A 19,030-nucleotide genomic window follows, 5' to 3' on the forward strand; every position below is an offset into this window, starting at 1 on the left:
CCTTCGTCCTTGGTCTGTTTTAGGCCTGCCTGCTGGTCGGGCGAAGATTCGACGCCGCTGAAGTATTGCACGTTCTTTATCGGCTTTCCCTCGGCTGCCTGCCATATCTGAAGGTTTCCTGCTTTCTTGGTGATAATTTTCAGGAAATATCTGGAGGAGTTCGAAAAAAACCCTTGCGTTCTGAATAGGCACGCCTGGATACTTCCTATGTTCGCTGGTGATATTCTTTTTTCAAGAGCGAATGTCTCTACCAGTGAATCCAAAATTGAAAATGTTGATTTTTTCATGGAGACGTAAATGATTTTAAGTTTGCTGGAGTCTTACGAAAATATTTTTTTCTGATTTAGGAGAAATTTGATAGGCATTCTTTCTTTTTTGATATCCCTGGGTGATGGAATAGAATTCAAATTACCCAACAGTTTTATAGATAGGTAGTGAATGGGATTATATCGTTTACTCTCATGCACTGTTTTAAATAACAAGTGTAAAAAATTCTTGCATTTGAAATTAACTTCGATTCCCAGTTGGAAGCGATTCGTCAAAAACTGCTACGGGGTTTCATGATTTTTCATGCGTATTGAAATCCCCTGATATTTCATGTTTACCAAAATTGTAACCACCTTACAATACTCAGGTTTTAAACGTATTAGGCTGGGAGCCTCCAGGGACTCATTGTCGGAGGCTGCACTCTAGGCTTTGATTGCTTGAGCAATTGAGAATATCTTTGAGAGCGACTCGGAGAACATCATATTGGAACCCCACGATATTTCCTGGTCCGACAGGAACAAGGTTCGTCTTTCCTCCGAACAATAAAGGACCAAGTAAAAATTAGACGGAACTTCGTTAGGGAATTTCCTTCTTTTGTTCACGGCTGTTGCCTTAACTCCCCCAGCCACACGCCTTTTGAGGCTGCTTGCAGGGTAGTGTGTAGATGTACTATAAAATTTACTGAATGTCCGTCTGTTTGATGAGGACACTTCACTCTCGCATGACTTTTTTAATACCAATTACTCGTTTGATACTTGCGCTACCATCTCGACATTTTCGGGGTAATTTAGGGCCCCCGCGCACTGGCAACTTTTACAAAGCAACTATTTAGTTGCTAAAAACCTTCGTTGTCCATTCCTGCCGGCAACAGTTTACTCACCCTCGGAATAGGCCCGGACGCAATTATTTATTTGAGGCAACTAAAAAGTCGCCCGTGCCCGAGGCCACAGATAATGCCGTGTGTTTCATTGGGACTTCCTCATCGTTTGGCTTTATCTCAAAGATGAAAATTTACTCTGAGAAGATGTGATCAAAATTTTCATGCATGAGATACAGGCACATGTTGAAAAAGGCTGAAAATTTATCCTGAAAATATAAAAAAGGTGCCTAAATTTTTAACTAAGTAATGCGTCGGGCAGGAGCCGGTTGAGTAGGAGAGATGCGTCCTCTTGATTCACTTATCTATAATATACTTCAATTATCAATTATAGTATTAGGATAAGCTTTTCGTCACACGAAGAATACATTTTTATATTTCGTGCCAATCCTTTCTCACCTGTCAAACTTTTTTAGATTCGTATCTAATAAACCTAATCAGCACCCACGCTTAATTTTTCTTAGTAATTAAAGGTTTATTTTTTTACTTTTAGTGCATTTTATACTTTTGGGGAAAGCGTAGTTTTAAAGTCTATCCTAGTGTATTTTTGAATTTCTATCTTTGCTCATTTTTACCGACGGAACTTTATTTCGATTGAAAACCTTAGTTTCAGAGCACGTTTGCGCGAGGTTTCGCAACCGTGGAGGATTGATGCCGCGGAATTTCGCCGGAAATCGTCATTAGAAAAATTGGTTGTATGGCCAACAAAACGAGAAAGCGTCAATGTGTAAACAATATTATTTTTCTAAGTTGTTTATCAATTTGAATCACTTCCATTATCCGCTACCAAATCCAATGAAACTCGGAGATATGCCATTTTACTTTTTGATGCGAAGCGAGGTATTCAAAATTCATTAATATGAACCGAGGTCGTGGTAGCGTATTGAGGTACCTCCGATGCTTGGTCCAACGCATTTCTGGAGATGTTAGCATCATCCCGCGCAGAAACACCAGAGGGTAGAAAATCGCGGGGGAAGAAACTAAATGTTGAAGCAGGAAAAAGTGTGAGTGCTGAAATTAAAAATGAATCTGTTTGTGATTATGTGGTTGACATTTCCTCAGAGAAAAATCTGTCTTTTGATGAGGTTTTGGCATCGCATGTCAACAATGAAGTCGATTTTGAAATTCCCGGCTCTCTCACAGAAAATTCGTTCGTGTTATTAAAATTTGGGACCAATAAACGAGATAGGCTGTTTGTAGGGAAAGTGATTGAAGTCTGCTCCAATAAAAAAATCCGTGTGCAGTGCCTTCGAAACAAAAATACAGCGAAGGAAACTTATTTCAGGTTTCCAGATGTTGCTGACGAGTGCATAGTGGGAAAATCGCAAATTGTTCGTCAGCTTGCTCCGCCAAGGGACTTGCGAAGGGGCCGCTTCGTTTTTAGTTCTTTAAGTGATGTTAATGATGTCGATTAATATGTCGAATTTTGTATCTGATTGTCATTAAAAATTCATTATTAAAACTGGTGAAAAATTGATATTATTGTAAATTTTTTCATTTCCGTTTTCATCGACAACCATTTCGAGGCCTCGGAATTTAACCTGAGCTATTCGGTCCGATTGAGAGTTTAACCTAAAGAAATTTCTTGTTTCAATGATACTTATTTCATACCAAAGAGTTAAATTAAAACTCCGTCTGTATTTAATGTATAAAATTGACGCGAAATGCCACCATATGTTAGTCCACATCTATCAATGCAACGCTCGCGAGATATGCGATTCGCTTTTCAATTTCAACAAATTTGCTGATAGTAAAATAAAAATAAAAGCTCATAGTTGCCGTTTAACATCACCAATATAATTAGAAAGTAATATTTTTAATAAATTAACTTGTTTTAAGAAAAATATTTCGTTCACAACAACATTAACGCTAACAACTCGCATGCGTCCGAACTCGCCCCAAAACGTGAGGCTTGTTCGAATGGTGTTATTGATCATTTTTCGAAGTTAAATCTAAGACAATATCTTATGATTCATTTGCTTAGTATTTTCAAAGGATTAAGGATTTTAAATTTCGATTTTCACGCATTTTGACAAGTTTTTCGATGCGTAAATCGCATTTATATGTAAAAAAGTGTCCGAACTCGCCCCAACTTACGGTACTGACTGAAGCGTCCTGGGTTTTAAACTCGCATGAGGCCTTAAGACTACTCCCACACAAATCCACGCTGAGGGAGGTGTCCCATGGAAAGGAACTCGGCCCCCTACCATGAATGTGCCACAATACCCGGCCCGTGGCTTACTCTGGGATGAGCTCAATCTCCCTCCTCAGGGTCTAAATTTCCTGAGCACATTAGCTCTCCCAGCCAGCATTTCTGCAGCAATTGTCCGCGAAAGCCCCTGGCATAAATCCCCCACAACTGTACCATATTGGATAAGAAATACGTAGTTATGGCAAGTTTATAAAAGAATTATCAATAAATTAAGCGTAGGAAGCACCCAGCGTGAGATTCTAGTGCACATCTACATGCTACCCCGCAAGCCGCCTAAAAGGCGTGTGGCAGGGGGTGTTAGGACACCAGCCATTTGCTCATAAAAAGGAAATGCTTTAACGAAATTATGACTGGCATTTATTGAAGTCCTTTATGGTTCCGTGGAAAAAGGAATTCGCATATCTATCCGTTAGGCAAAATATCTCTCTTAATTTATCGCTTCTGTCGGACCTGGAAATACAGTGGGGCTCTAATATTATGTTCTCCGTGTCGCTCTTAAAGATATTCATCCTCAATAGTTGAAACAATAAGCTTAGCGCGCAGCCTCCGAGTCTCCAGCGGCTCCCAGCCTAATTCGCTTAACATCTGGGTAACGCTGTCTGTACGCCCGTAGCAATTTTTGACGAACCGCGCAGCCTTCCTTTGTATTTTATTCAGTTCGCGGATTAAGTCTTTCTGCACCGGATCCCATACGCTCGCTGCATATTCAAGGTGCGGTCGGAAGTGTGCGAAATAACGCCTTTCTTTCAATTACGTCAATGGCAGCTTTCATAGAACAAAATAGGGTGGAAATAGGGTAAATAAACGGGAAATTAGCGTGGGGTCAGGCCGATGAAGAGTTGAACGAGGAGTGTAGCGTTCTATGGTGTGGAAATGTACACCCCGAGGAAGGGAGGGTGATGGTATGCCGCAGGTGTTCGAGTGGTGAGAACGTAGTGGACTGTGGAAAGCACTCTGAGTCGAGATGAAACGGAGCGTGTAATAGGAAGCGGGTACGTTGGTCGAAGCGAGGAGGAAAAGTAGTTTTTAGTTGCGGTCCTGCTCGTTCGATGGTTCGATTACTAGAATCGCGAATTTTACAATCGAGAATTCTCCTCTCGGCCACTAAATGGCCCAAGGGGACTGCATAGAGGAGGCCCAATTCCATCCCATAGAAGGCTGATTTCTGTTGCCACTTCGGTCGCATTTAATAAGCTTTCCAAAATGTCCGTGCCGCGGTGATGAGTGCAATGCGATCCATTTTTTTTTCAATATTTTGCTGTATAATGTTTGTCATTGCGAGGAATATCATTGAAAAGTAATGAATTTCATTGATCATCTCATCATGCGCATGAATTTCGGATAGCAACTCTAAAGGCCGTTTTACACGGTACACGGAATTGCGCAATCTGACGTGCGTGCGAAGGCGCAATCAAAATTGCGTCGTGTATAGCGGTGAATTGCTAGAACACATGCGAGAATGCGTGGATGCGAGACGGCAAAATAGTCCCTATTCTAATTTCGTTGATGCATTCGCGCAATTCTACGCCATTTTAGAAATAAATGCAGCTCTAACCTGCGCAATTCCGTGCCCCGTGTAAAACGGCCTTAATTATACCTTATTTTCTCCTGAAACTGGGATCAACTTGTCCGTTAGCGACACGAGTAGCGACGCGGTGGGTGACAACACATTTAGAGGCCGACTTGAGGATCCTCTTTTGTAATAGTCGTGAAATGGCCTGTCAACGTTCGCGCATTCAAATGGGTTTACGAAAGTCGCCATTCGCAATTCTGACGGTAGAGCGATTTATCTCAGTTACTTCTGACAGCACTCTGAGGCTTTTACGTAGGAGATTTCTACAACTAATAATAGATTATCGCATACATCCCTGTCCTGGATAGGAGCAACCTATCCAGGCGGGATACGAACCAGCGACCTTCGGTATGGTAGGTGAAGATTTATCCCCGCCGCCATTGGCGGTGTTGCAGTCGGCTTCTTCATTTTTTTAAAGTGGAGTTGCGGTGTTTTAGACTTAATGGTTTACCTAATTCGTTGGGTAAGCCTGGACCCCAATAGTAGTCCGAGAAAATGGATACACTGGGAAAAAATATTAGTTCAACATAGTGTGCCCACCTCTTTCAGGAATCGTATCAATGGTTAGCGGGCTGCATATCTTCGGGATACCAATAGCCTCATTCATTCCTGCTTTTTACCATTAAAATCTCACGTTAACTTCTTGGCCGTTGTTATTGACTTCCTCTGTTATTGATGCAGCCCAAAAGCTGTTGCGAATATGTTAGGGTAGAGCTCCCTCAGGACTAAGCCACGGCTGTGTGAATATCATGGGTTTGGAGGTCAGTTGCTTCCCCTGGGCCACCTCGCAATTCCAGGATATTTTTGTGGGGGGGGGGGAGTTGCAAGCCTTCACTAGCTATTTGGAACTAGAAATTTTCTATAGCAACATTAGCCAAGTGCTGTACCCACATGACCACCATACTCTAGGCTCAAAATGCCATTAAAAAGAAAAGTAATTTTTCTGCTTTTAGCAGTGGTCCAATTCTGTTATTATATGTACTGGATTGCCTAACTTTCCCCCCTGGAAAGTTCACTGAGATTTCTGCAGTCTTAATCTATTTGATACCTCAATGGTGTCGTGAAAGGGGACACAGTGTTAGAGCAAGATCAGATTTCAGTGCTCTGTGGTTGTAGTAATCAAGGCAGTATTTATTAATGATGATCATGTAACCTTTATTGAATCAGATGGATGATTTTGATTATGAAAATGTTAAAAAAATAAATGAGATCTTCGTTGTTCTGTTTATTGATCTTTTACCTTGTCAAGCTTCACGAGCTATTCCCTATGAAAAATCGATGGCTTTTACAATTTCTGAGGTTAGTTGTTGGCATCAAAAAGTCTTGCAGAGTGGGTAATAGCTTCACAGCTACTCCTCTCATCCTTGCATAGGCCTTGCGGGATTCACTTTTTCATATATTCTTGATTCCTTCCCGTGTTGAGTGGATCTCTTTGAACTAGTTATGGATTGGAGCATTGCCTACATCACCAACTCAAAAAAATTTTGCGTTCAATCATCTTAAATTATGAGAGAGTGGCTGAATTGGGAAGTTCTTTTTCGTAATAAGTTATTTTTTTCCTCTTGTTCACCAAGTTCTCCTTATGAATTGCGATGTGGAATCTAAGTCAACAGCTTCATTGCCATTGATAGATGGCCTATCCATCGTATCAACAACATCACAGTATGGTGTTAAAGGTCTATAGTATTGGTTGTTGTCGTATATATTGTCAGTAATTGTTATAGTCTTAGAGTTGCAGTTCAGTGATTCAGGAGCAGGAGTGCAATGATGTTACAAATAGTGAGGGATAGCTTCTTGAAAAATCTGTTTAAGGTTCCTTTTTGCATGTATCCTGAAGGAGACTGCAAGAATCACTTGTTACGTTGAAAAAATTTTTAATGCTCTCCTTCGTAGTGATCAAAGGCTACTATTCCAAATGTGTTGTCTATCAGCAATCAAATCCGTTGGTGAAACCTTCCTCATAGCATTTTCTGTATTTCAAATATAATGATTAGTATCATTTCCTGCATTGATTTGTTTTTACAATTTTTAAGTAGTTATCATTAATTACTTGTCTATTATTTACTTAATTGTACTGACTGTCCTGCATCACTTCTCTTTTATCATGACTTTTATCAAATAACCATCATTTAACAAAAGTTACATGCAGTACAAATACACAATTTGGTTGATTTTTCCTGTATGTCAAGCTTGTATTGGCTATTTGTTGTTAAAACTTGACTCATTCAGACCTATTCTTTTCCAGAACCAACCCAAATATACAGATTCCTCAGGACACGAAACATGATGTCTGTAAGTATTTCTGTAGAAATTTTGCATAAATATTAAATAGTGTGAATGTGTGCTGAATGTAGCTTTAAAGTTCAAGAAAAACTGTATGAATACTAAATTTATGGATTCATACTATTACTGATTTATCAGCTGAGATAAAAATGAAGTTGAGATTAACGTAATACAAAATTAAATTAATTTGAAACTTGCACTTATAACTAATTATAAGCATTAGTTCAATGTGATACTATTTCCTACTTTGTTAATATTTTAGGATCACTTGTTTTGAATGAACTCATTAATCCTGTCATCTGGGATGATTTGATGCTGAGAAAAAATGCCTGATAGGACAACTTGCAATAAAATGTGATTTTTTTAATTTCAGCCTATATTCCTTCACCGAACACTAGCATACATGAAGGGACGAATGTCAAGGTCACATTCAGGTCGACAAATATTCCGAATAGATTCCTTGTTGGACAGAGCGTTGGCCAAGCAACGGGAAGCTGCACGTCCAGATCGACCTCCCTCCTCCTACATGACACTTACATTTATAGGATTCTTCGATAAAAAAGGTAAGTTAGATCTGAATTTAGTGATGTTAAAGTTGAGGTAATGGTTGAGTTACATGGTTGCATGATGCATTAACACATGACTGTAAATTCATGATCACGTGATTTAATGCAAAAGTGAACCATTTAGCCGTAGGCGGATCTAGGGGGGGCATGGGGGCATATGCCCACCCCTAGACCCTAAAAAAATATGCTAGATTTTTAATACGGTCCCATTATCATTTCGTTCGTTTTGCATTACGAGGTATCCTTGCCCCACCACTCCCCAGATAGAAATCCTGGATCCGCCCCTGGGTTTAGCTACCCAAATTGTGCAAATTCAGGAACAGAAAATATAATCTGTACTAAATTTCTGCTTGAGGCTTTTGCAGCGCAGGATTGCATTTATTTCCATTGCTTTTCCAGTTAGCTGCGTCAAAGTGGAGTTCTTATGATGTTTTGTGGCCTGTGCTGGTCACATCTTCATCATCAGGCATCACATCGCCGACTCACTCAGACCTGATCTGAAGATGTGACCAGCATAGGCCAAGAAACGTCATCAGATCTCAACTTCAGCCCAGCTAATCTGAAAAGCGATGGAGAGAAATATAAGCTGTTCTTTTTCATGCATTTGTAAATGTCCAATTCCAGTTTACCAAAATTGTTCATTAATTCACTCACTAATTCACTCATGTTGAAGAATTCTGTAACCAGGGCTCAAGGAGCAAGGAGTAACATGCTATAAGTATTATTCATGCATTGAAAATCAGAGTAGCTGATTTTTCTGAGCTTGCGAAAGGTTGAAGTACTTAATGTGTTCATCTATTTTTGACTTATTATTAATTGATACTTTTGTTGTTACATGTTTACTTTTCCATATTTTTTAGAATAAATCATGAAATTATATCAAAGGGAAAGGGAGGCATTATTTGCAATAATTTTGCTTTAATATTTTCACATTTAAAAATTATTTGCTTGTTAAGATGTAAAATGTAAGACTCTTGAATTTAAAATAAAGCTTTGGTGAATTTGTTGAGTATGGTGTAGAAGAATAAGTAGTTCAGTGATTTTGGAAATTATAGCTCTTTTGCAGAAGGCATCTTTTGGGCCGTTGATGATTTTTTGTGTTTTGGAGACAGTGATTTTAAGATGAGATATGAAGGAGAAGAAACTTTGTCCTTTCCCAAAATAAGAAAAAGAAATAAAGTTTCTTCTTTTTCATTTTTCATAATGAATTGCTCTCACAAAGTTACACCTCAAACCATCAATTTTATCAAGTGATTTTAAGATAAATGTGTAATCATATCCAGATTGTTCTTATTTTAATTGTTCCTATTAGAATTTCAACTACCCGGAAAAAAGTGAATAAGGCTAAAATCTGTATCCTGGGAATTGATTGTATTTTTGTCAATGTAATTCACAGTGGAAGGTCCTCAGGATCCTGTTTTGGTGGAGACTTACCTGGTGAAAATTTGCCATAAAAAGAGAAAGGATGTTTCCTCGCCAATCATGCAGGTTTGACCATATTCTATTGCTACATAGTTTGTTACCACTCTATCTTTTCAAAATGTAACTACTTAATTTGAAGAAACTTAATGATGCTCATTGTCATCAAGATCAACATTACTAAGATAGGTTTGACTCACAAGGGGAGACCACGTACCTTGCTCCGCCTTTTTCAATGCCGTATTTTTTATGGCCTTCGGAATGGTGAACACATCCCTGAACTAGTAGTGGTTCCGTTGAATGGGCCTTAGTTTGGCTGTAATTAATTAATTTTCATGCGGTACTTTTCACAACCCGCATATACTGTTTTGATATCGCACCCGTCCTCAGAAGGGTCAGGTGGGGTAGTGGTTAGCGTTTATGGCATCCACCCGGGGGGCCAGGGTTCAAGTCTCCGTGATGGCTTTATATTTTCTTGTCTTCATTGTGATCACACGGCGTCAACTTTTTCATTAATTTTAATTGCGACAAGCATAGACATAAGACTATTTTTTTATCACCATTATGACGTTTAGGTATTTAAGCAGTGTCATTTTCAACGCGGAGAAGTGATGGCTCCACTTTCTACCTAAAAACATAACGAAAGATTAACGGGGGGCTAAAGCAGTGGCTTTTTTTTGGAAGAAATGACATTTGTTGGTGCATACCTTGTTATTATATTGGAAGGGCTACGGAAGATTTTGAGAAGCGGCGAGCACAAGACACATTTGGTGTAATTGTTGCTTTTAACCCTCTAGCGGGCGCGACTGTTATTTCTTCACAACCGGGCGAATGGCGTACTTTTCCCATGTTATGTGCATATATGATAATACTCGATTTTTGTTAAAATTAATCTTTATTTGTAGAAATTAGTATAATCTTGTACATTTATAGGTGATACAGATATATAGGTACAGAGGTGGTATACGGCCGGTCGCCCGGCGTAATGAATACGCCACGTGTGACGGGTTCCTCTTGCTGATCTAAAAAAAATTAGCTACAATACCTCGAACATTGAAAACTCGCAATATAGACAGTCAAAGTACATTGTAGGAATACACGAGACCATTCTAGCCCAGAATGTACGTACGATGTTGAAATCCTTGGCTTTCGAAGATTGACGTATTTTATACGCCAGCACGTCCGGTCCAGGGTCATAAACTTTTATTTCATCCTATTTATTAATGAAAATTATATTTCGGAATGGTTCTTTTAGCACATAGGTACTGTGTAAGTAAACTCCCTTTGGAGTAAAGTGAATTACAAGTGTTCGAGAGATATGGCATTTTATATTCGTTTTGTGTTCTTATTAATTATGTCTGTACGCATGTTGTTGGTCGCCGCGAGCCTATAATGCCATGTGCTCTTGCAAGAGTGGTTTCCATTTTTAATGTGGAAGTTGATCAGTATAAGCAATGAAGAAATTAACAATTTGGCGCACACCAACCCTTGCTTGTGTAGTCGTCGTATCTCCGTGTTTGAAATGACACTGCTTAAATACCTAAACGTCATTATGGTAATAAAAAATAGTCTTATGTCTATGCTTGTCGCAATTAAAATTAATGAAAAAGTTGACGACGTGTGATCACAATGAAGACAAGAAAATATAAAGCCATCACGGAGCCTTGAACCCTGGCCCCCCGGGTGGATGCCATAAACGCTAACCACTACCCCACCTGACCCTTCTGAGGACGGGTGCGATATCATAACAGTATATGCGGGTTGTGAAAAGTACCGCATGAAAATTAATTAATTACAGCCAAACTAAGGCCCATTCAACGGAACCACTACTAGTTCAGGGATGTGTTCACCATTCCGAAGGCCATAAAAAATACGGCATTGAAAAAGGCGGAGCAAGGTACGTGGTCTCCCCTTGTCAGTGTAGCAACCAGCAGCCATTGCTACGCGTGAGCTGGCACGTAGGCATATTAAAAGTCCAGCCGCCGAGAGTTGTCCAATGACATTTAGAAGGGTCCAAATCGTGGTAAGGGAGGAAAGTTGCCTGGTAAGAAAGGGAAACGCCCACCTCACATGTAAACAAAAGGGTTCCGTGAAGAAAGCAGCCGGAAGGGACAACAAGCGTGAGGGACCCAAAGGAAGAATCCCCTCCTTTGGTGTTTCGAAGAAAGGGCTTGTTTTGGTGTCTCAAGCTTGTTTCAGTACTTCATATTCATGTGACAACGTTGTATGACTAGGGGAGGGTGTGAGGTGCATTTGTGGGATAGCAATTGGCTGCAAACCGTGCTGTCGCAGGGTTCTCCGCCCCTCCTTTTGGACTTCAATCGGACAACTCTCGCCGGGTGCACTGTAGGCCAAAGTGCGAGTCCACGAGATGATCCGCTGGTGATCGGCGGATGTCGATCCAGAGGTTGATTAGAGAGTTTTTTGGACCTTCCCCTGGGGAAGATTAAAAGGGCATGCCTAGCTTGGCTCTCTGCTGAGTTCTTGGATGGCGGTTGCCTGGGGTGGTCACAGCCGAGAGGCTGGGGAACATATTTGTTCATTCTTAAAGGGAGTAAAGTCACTATTCTTGAGTCAGAGTAACTCCTTATTTCTGAACCTGATCCTTCCCTTCGAGAGACACTCTTAGGCCCCTAGCACACACATCGATTTTGGACGTACGGTAAAATATCGTCCGATATTTTACCGTACGTCCTTACCTTACGTACTTTTACCGTTTACCGTACGGTGAAATATCGGATGATATTTTACCGTATGTCCTTACAATCCGGCGTGTGTGTAAGCTCCCATTTGGCCACGTACGCCACTTATCCGGCACCGGCCCGGCGATCCACAGTGGCTATGGAGGGCGCTAACCGGCATTTTGCCGGTGCCGGTGCGTGGTCGTTACGTGTGCAAGCTCCAATGCTCTCCCATTGTTCACTATTGGAATGTGGACGGATGATATTTTACTGTACGTCCAAAATCGATGTGTGTGCAAGGGGCCTTATTGTCACTATTATCTCGTTTGAAGACAAGCGGGATACGACATCAGGTCTTCCCTCCATTCTCCTTTCAGCTAATCTTTTCAGATCTTAGTGTTTCTTCTCTTTCTCATCCTTCATTGCCTGTTTTGCGTATGCTATCCAAGGTCTTCTATTTCCTTTCTTGCCACCTGCTTGTCCCACAGTGGTGATAGTATTTTTATGATGCCAATCAGGAAATACCATTGATATCGTTTCCAGTGGTTAAAGAGTTAATAGCTAATTTAAATTTTTTACTTATCAGCCAAATGCTTTTGTGCTCATAAACTCACTTTGTCTTCCAGGTTTGCGTGGGCACCAGTGAAGTTCCAATAAATCCTAGTGAGGATAATGACCAGACCAAAGCATCTTCACCCCAGTCCCCCACAGTATCCATTCCTACAGACTCTTTTTCATTGTCAAATGGACACCTTGTTAAGTCATACATGCTCCTCCTTAGGGTTTATCTTACATCCAATAAGAATGCATCAATAGAGGGTTCAAATTCATCCCACAATGACCAAGATTCTGCTGGAGGTAAGTGAACTTTTTAAAATGACAACTTCTATAAGACCAAATATGATGTACCGTGTATTTCAGAAGAAGGGTTTTAACTCTTTCTAATATTTGTTGTACCAGCTTTAATTTTACATAAAACGGAAGATAAACTCAAACAGTTTTACATAAAAGCCTACAAGTGTGTTCATTGTGAGCACCATTCATCACATGGCACAGATTGAGACGATATTCAAGTTTTTCTCAAACATTGATAAGTGTCTCTTGAGTAATTGTTACAGCAGCTGCTTCAAACCTGTTTTATAATTTGAAATAGTTAGCTAGGTAGTGGAGGCACAGATGGTATTATCACCTGGAGGATCACGACCTAACTTAACATGGAACGCACATTGCACAGTAACAATAGATTGCATATTTGCAAACTGTAAGACATGAAAAGCTTTTTGTATACTTGGTGCCATCTTTGCTACAAGTGCGTTATAATGGATGGTGGCAGAAACATTGGGGGGACGCGTGCATTGTTGCCTCAAACAAAATGATTTGAGTTACTCTTTCATTTGATGTATCATTTATAGCTGTACGTTAAGTGTTACATTTTGTTACATAAGAGTTAAAACCTCACATCAGGTATATTGCGTTTCATTATGGGGGAATCAGGGAGGAGTGAGAGGCAGTAACTTGTAATGCTTGCTACTTTGCTGTAAATAAAATTATTCTCATAGATTGTTGAACATGTACCTCAATTATCGTGGCCTAAATGAAAACTATTGTATCTACAGAAACCAACCCTTCATGCCTGGAAAGATTAAGTCTGCCCCTTGATATTGGTAAATACCTCAAGTTATCATTTTAACCATAAATTAAATCTTATTTTATAATGAATTGTACATAATTCAGTGAATTAATCAAATGGGAATTGGTAATGTGAAAATTGATATGATATTTGTCATACTTTGTCATATTCAGTCATACTTTGATTGGATTTAAAATTGCCATATGTAAGGAAAGGAATTTGTTAGGCTATAGATGTGGGTGAATTTTCCTCCTTTTTCTAAGAAATCAAAATTTCTGATCTTTAACACACATATCTAGCATGCATATTATCTTTGGTTCTGGGCATGAGGAGCCTTAGCCATATTTTATTGGTGCTTTGGTATTAGTTTCTTCTAAAAACTGGGGTTGGTAATGCAAGGTTTAGTTATTATGTATATACTAAGGTATTTTGATGGAAAGTTGTGAAATTTTACAATATTGATCACCTAGTTGACGTATATTTGGAGTTAATTCTATGTATTTGTGAAATCCTAGGAATTCATCAAATCGTACCTTTTTATTTACTATTTAATGATTTACTTCAACAAAACCTTACAATTTATGATTAAAGTGTATAAAATTTAAAATGGCCATGTGGATGAGGAAATTTATATTAAACCAAATGGCAATAAAACTGTTACCTCAGCCATCCTTTCTTTTCCTAATCCTTTATAATAAACCCACTACTCCGTATTAATTTCTATGTCTCAAGAAAAAAAATTGATCTCATTCATAGAGTTGGAAATACAAATAAAAGTGTTTGACATATTTTGTATGTTTAAACAAATTAAATAGAAATTGCTCTTTCTCAACTACTGGCATTGTGGTGTCCAGGGACGCCGACTTACAAAAAATATTGGGGGGGCCCAAACCGGGGATCTTTCTCCGGAAAATTTTATAAGTAGTGAGTTTTAAGTTTTTTAAGCATTTTAGAAGAGTCATATGATCAACATTAGAACACTGAGAACTCCAGTCTCGATATCTGGACCCTGTGGGGAAAATCGACAAGCCTGACACTTTTTTCCTCACACCTATAACGAATTATTGAGGGGGCTCGGGCCCCCTCAAGCCCCATGGAGTTGGTGCCACTGGTGGTGTCATGGTTTATTTTGCCTTATATCTGCTTAAAAGTCTGAGAGAATATAAAAATTAAGAGAGGAATGTGAATATGCTATGTAATTAATTTTATTAATAGTAGGTCATGCTCTCCAAAGTATGAAGCACATATGGAAAGGGTTTTTAATTCATTTTATTAATAGTAGGTCATGCTCTCCAAAGTATGAAGCATCAAATACGGCATCAATGGAAAGGGTTTTTAAGTAACCTGAGATTCTTTTTCTTTTTTCAGAGCCACCTCCTAAAAGGCGAAGATCATCTATGCATGTAAGTCAGCAGGGTATCCAGAGATCTGGTGAGAATGACGTTAACATGGGAGAATCCCGTCTCTATGGTGCTGAACTAGTGGTTTACGACCGCCATAACAGGTGTCTCCTCATTGATGGTGATTATGAGTTAGGGTTGCAGGCCTCACAAATGTATCTCCCTCCATATAACCAAGGACAGCAGAACGGTAAGCATTTTTATGCTTGACTTACATTTGTGTGTTTTTTTTCTCTTTTGATGCCAAGTCTGAGTGCTGGCTTTCATAAATGCTCGAGATTCATGTATATTGATGGCTAAGTTCTAACAACACGTATCTTAAAATTTGACCGGTCTGAGTTAATACTGCTTATACTGTTAATAAACAATAAAATTCAAGCAAAAAACAACTCTTTCTTTGCAAATGAATGCCTCTTTTTTAGTTTTATGTATTTTTGGTTTTTAATTTCAATTAAAATTACATACAATTGTCGTTTTTTTGCTCTCCTGAAAAGTTGCTATTTTTGAAATACATGTTGTTAGAACTTAGCCATCGATATGCTTTTTATTTTATTAGTTTCTTATTGCCCCTCATTTATGGTGTCAGTTATTTTTGACAATGCTCATTTTCAGTCGCCAAGTCGGGAAATAATATTGGGGGCTGAAACCACTCAGACTGCATGCCTGGTTGTAACTGTATTTATATTTTACTAGCTAACTGTAACTGTACTTATTCTTACAAGCTTGAATTGATTGAGTCAGTGGAAAGGTGGAGTAGGCTCAATTATTGTTGGATGTGGAGACATTTTTTTATCTATTTATTTCTCTTACACTCTCATGAAACACTACTTATAGTATTTTAAAAATATTCTTCAGTGAATAATTGAGCTATAATACTGATGTACACAGGGCTATAAAAACACCCCAAGATGAACGATAAGTAACCAAATTTGTGCACTCACTAAGTTTTATGTGCTATGCTTATGTAAATACCTTATTATTCATTTATCTGTGAAAGTAAGATGTAACGTTTTTATTAATTACTCTTAGTTTCACTTCACTTACAAATATTTTATTGCACTTTTAAATAATACAAACTCAGGAGCAAGGAATCACCCGTCCGCCGTAACTATCACAATCCGACTCCCCTCTTTTCACTTCCTCCCGCGCCGTCAACAACCACAACAATTACCTCACTCCACCTCTGCTGCTTATTATTGCCCGCTTGACGTCATACCAAAATCCAAAACAAACCACTCAAAAGTAGGTGTTACAAAGAGTATGTCCTCTTCCCATCTGTCTCATCTGGATCTGCCAAGCAAGAATGAGGAGTAAAAATGTACTTTTGTTCTAGAAGGAGCCAGTTTGAGAGGATCAAATTGTTTCAACCATGCAAATGGACCAAGCCACTTGGGACCACCTCCTCCTCCCAGGGCATCTCCACGGAAACACTCGTCCTGGGAGACTGTGGGGGAACATTTAGCAGAGGTACGTAATATCATGAACTTTGACATAAACGTGACACTTAAAGGGTTTAAGACGTAATATGAGGTCAGTATGGATTTTAACTTTCGACGTGAAGACGATGGCATAATAATGCCTGCAGTACTCTTGTCCTCTTAATTACCATAGTTTTTTTAGGTGTTTATTTCTGTAAATACTAATATAATACTATTTAATCTATTTTTGATATTATCAAGTGAATGATTGAGCTATTATGCTGATCTAAACATGGCTGCCATTAAACCCCTAATCATGGGTAGAGCAAACTTAAGAGTGAAATTTCCATACCTGGTTGAGGTTTGGGGAGAAGTCGGACACAAGGGGAAGGTTAGCCCCCTAACATTATTGCTTGGTGGTGCATTAACCCCTTCCTAGGACTAGGTGATATAAAAAATTCAGTATGGAATGGAATATTTTTTGAGTAAAATGAAATGAATAAAAATTTACGGCTACAGAGGCAAGTATCAAAAGATGTCTCATAATATTTTATTGTGATGTACACTATGATATTTTTATTGGGGACATTATTTCAAATTTATTATTAGGTAAGATATCATTGGATGATTATATATCCTCATTAGGGTAGTTTCCTTCATCAAAGAAAACGAAAGGCATTGATTGCGATTCGTTACCCACCGTTACTGTATTCATAATATACAAATTATTTCGTTTTAGAAATACCGGTTTAGACGAATGGCAATGGTCCATTTTTATCCTCATTTGAAAAGGGCCAGATTGGCGCCCATGCGATGCCACTCCACGTGACGTCACAGGGACCTAGTTTCTATACGAGGAGATAGGAGTTATACATCGTCTGAGGTTACCAATGCATGCATGAGGCGCAGAGCTCAGGGAAACATGCCTTAATAATCACTTATTAAAACTGGCTAAGGTCGGAAAGTTTTCTTCATTTGATAAGGTATTAATAATCCTTATTTAAGCCAAGCGCTACCAGCCAGCAGGGTACTCAGCTACCCGCTAGCAGCCTGTGTCGTATCAGCACTAAGCCTCGCCTCAAGGTCACCTCACAGGGCGGCAGCGGGAACGAGAAATACGTCACACGGAGAGATTTCCCGGCATTCATACTTACGCATCGCGTTTTCGTGCGCTTGAAAATTTTCACTTTTCATTTAATCGCGAAAAATAGACATCGTCATTTAAAAATCTAAAAGCATGAAATACGTACTCCAGGTGTAATAATCTTTCGATTTAGGCAATAAAAAAATAATAGGAAACCACCCTATTGTCAAGCTCATATCAAATGAATTCCTGATGTGTTTAGTGACGTTTTTTTTTTCTGATTTTTTGACATGATGCCCCTATCTCTTCCCCTCGGTGCCCCTTGCTGTTGAACTGCTGTGTTAAAATTTTGGATGCAGCATGAAGGAGTGTGAAATTTCCATGTGAACTATTGTGGATCAAAGTGGAAAAGTTTTAGTATAATTCATTATGTCCTATTTTTTTCAGGATCTCGGGCCATTTGAATCTTTCTCTCGTGGACCCACACTGAAATTCAGGCTCAAGTGGACTCCTGAAGCCAGTAACTCGACAGTTGAGAGGCCGAGGCCTTTGAGACCACGTCCAGGCTCAGAGCAAGGCCTCCACTCCACTCCCCAGCCACAGCAATCCCAACAATCGTCGTCAGCCCCATCGTCCACACCAAATTCTACTCCTTCCACCGACGGAGATAAGGAGAATAGTAGGCCAGGTAATAACACATTTTTTTCCATCAATTAGTTTTACAATGGATGGATTAGTTTAGTTGGAGAGATGCAGTAGAATTCATTTTTCGCGTTCCAATCAATGGAGGGATAAGAAACATATAGGTGTAACTCAATAATTAAATATTGGTATTTTTTCAATTATTAAATAATCAAAGAAGTTGGAACTGTGGCAAAGGCTTCCAATATATGCTTTTATCTAGTAGTCCCATGTGTAACAATGGTCGCGTTCAGCAGATACTCACCGGGATCAAGAGATCCCTCACCGGTGAGCGACCGGTCGTTAAGATCTGCTGAACGGTTGCTGAACAGTGATCAGTCACGTGACCAAATAGCAGAAACATTCAAAATGAGCGGTAATGCGATTCCTTTAGAAGCGCTGGCGATTGTAATTGCAGGAGACGATGATACTGTGAACAATTTGTTCGGTTTAATTCAACGCGAGACGAGATTCTTTAGAAGAAATCCCTAAGCCGTTTGCCTCAGAGGAAATAGGCCGCGGAATGAAAACTATTACGAAAGGATAGTCCCTCGTTTTCAGGACGATAGCTTACTTAGTCGATGACAAACCTGAAGCCAGTTTTACTTGTTTTTCTTCAGTATCCTGAATTTCATATGTCATTCCTCTGTACGCATATCTTTTTACAACTATAGCACCAGAAGACGTGCTAGTACTGGGCGCAGCCATATTGATTCTCAACATGTTCCAACCAGTGATCGGTGATTTTCTCCGGTGGAAAAAATGGCGTCTGATCAGTGACACCGGTGACGTACCAGAGAGCGTTCAGCAGAAATTGTCTCACCGGTTCCGCAACTGTTGAGTCTGCTGAACGCGACCAATGACTTTCACCAATGTATTTCTTGTTGGATAGACTATTTTGGAGTCTGTTACTATGGATATCTCAAAAATCAACAAAAA

The 19,030-nt window shown here is 39.4% G+C and overlaps 1 protein-coding gene across 3 annotated transcripts in view; it reads left to right on the forward strand.

The window, feature by feature from the left end:
* Positions 1-19,030, forward strand: part of LOC124169599 (polycomb protein suz12-A) — an 89,888-nt gene that overhangs the window by 31,708 nt on the left and 39,150 nt on the right. The window contains exons 2-9 of one of the 3 annotated variants that reach the window (XM_046548238.1): positions 7,175-7,221; positions 7,586-7,775; positions 9,175-9,266; positions 12,505-12,736; positions 13,495-13,542; positions 14,877-15,098; positions 16,242-16,375; positions 17,858-18,098. In XM_046548238.1, coding sequence (XP_046404194.1) covers positions 7,175-7,221; positions 7,586-7,775; positions 9,175-9,266; positions 12,505-12,736; positions 13,495-13,542; positions 14,877-15,098; positions 16,242-16,375; positions 17,858-18,098 — 1,206 coding nt within the window. The remainder of the gene's footprint in view (positions 1-7,174; positions 7,222-7,585; positions 7,776-9,174; positions 9,267-12,504; positions 12,737-13,494; positions 13,543-14,876; positions 15,099-16,241; positions 16,376-17,857; positions 18,099-19,030) is intronic. The other 2 variants (XM_046548239.1, XM_046548240.1) reach the window with 2 other exon arrangements.

The sequence above is a fragment of the Ischnura elegans genome, chromosome 12, assembly GCF_921293095.1.
Source record: "Ischnura elegans chromosome 12, ioIscEleg1.1, whole genome shotgun sequence".
NCBI classification, from domain to species: Eukaryota; Metazoa; Arthropoda; class Insecta; order Odonata; family Coenagrionidae; genus Ischnura; species Ischnura elegans.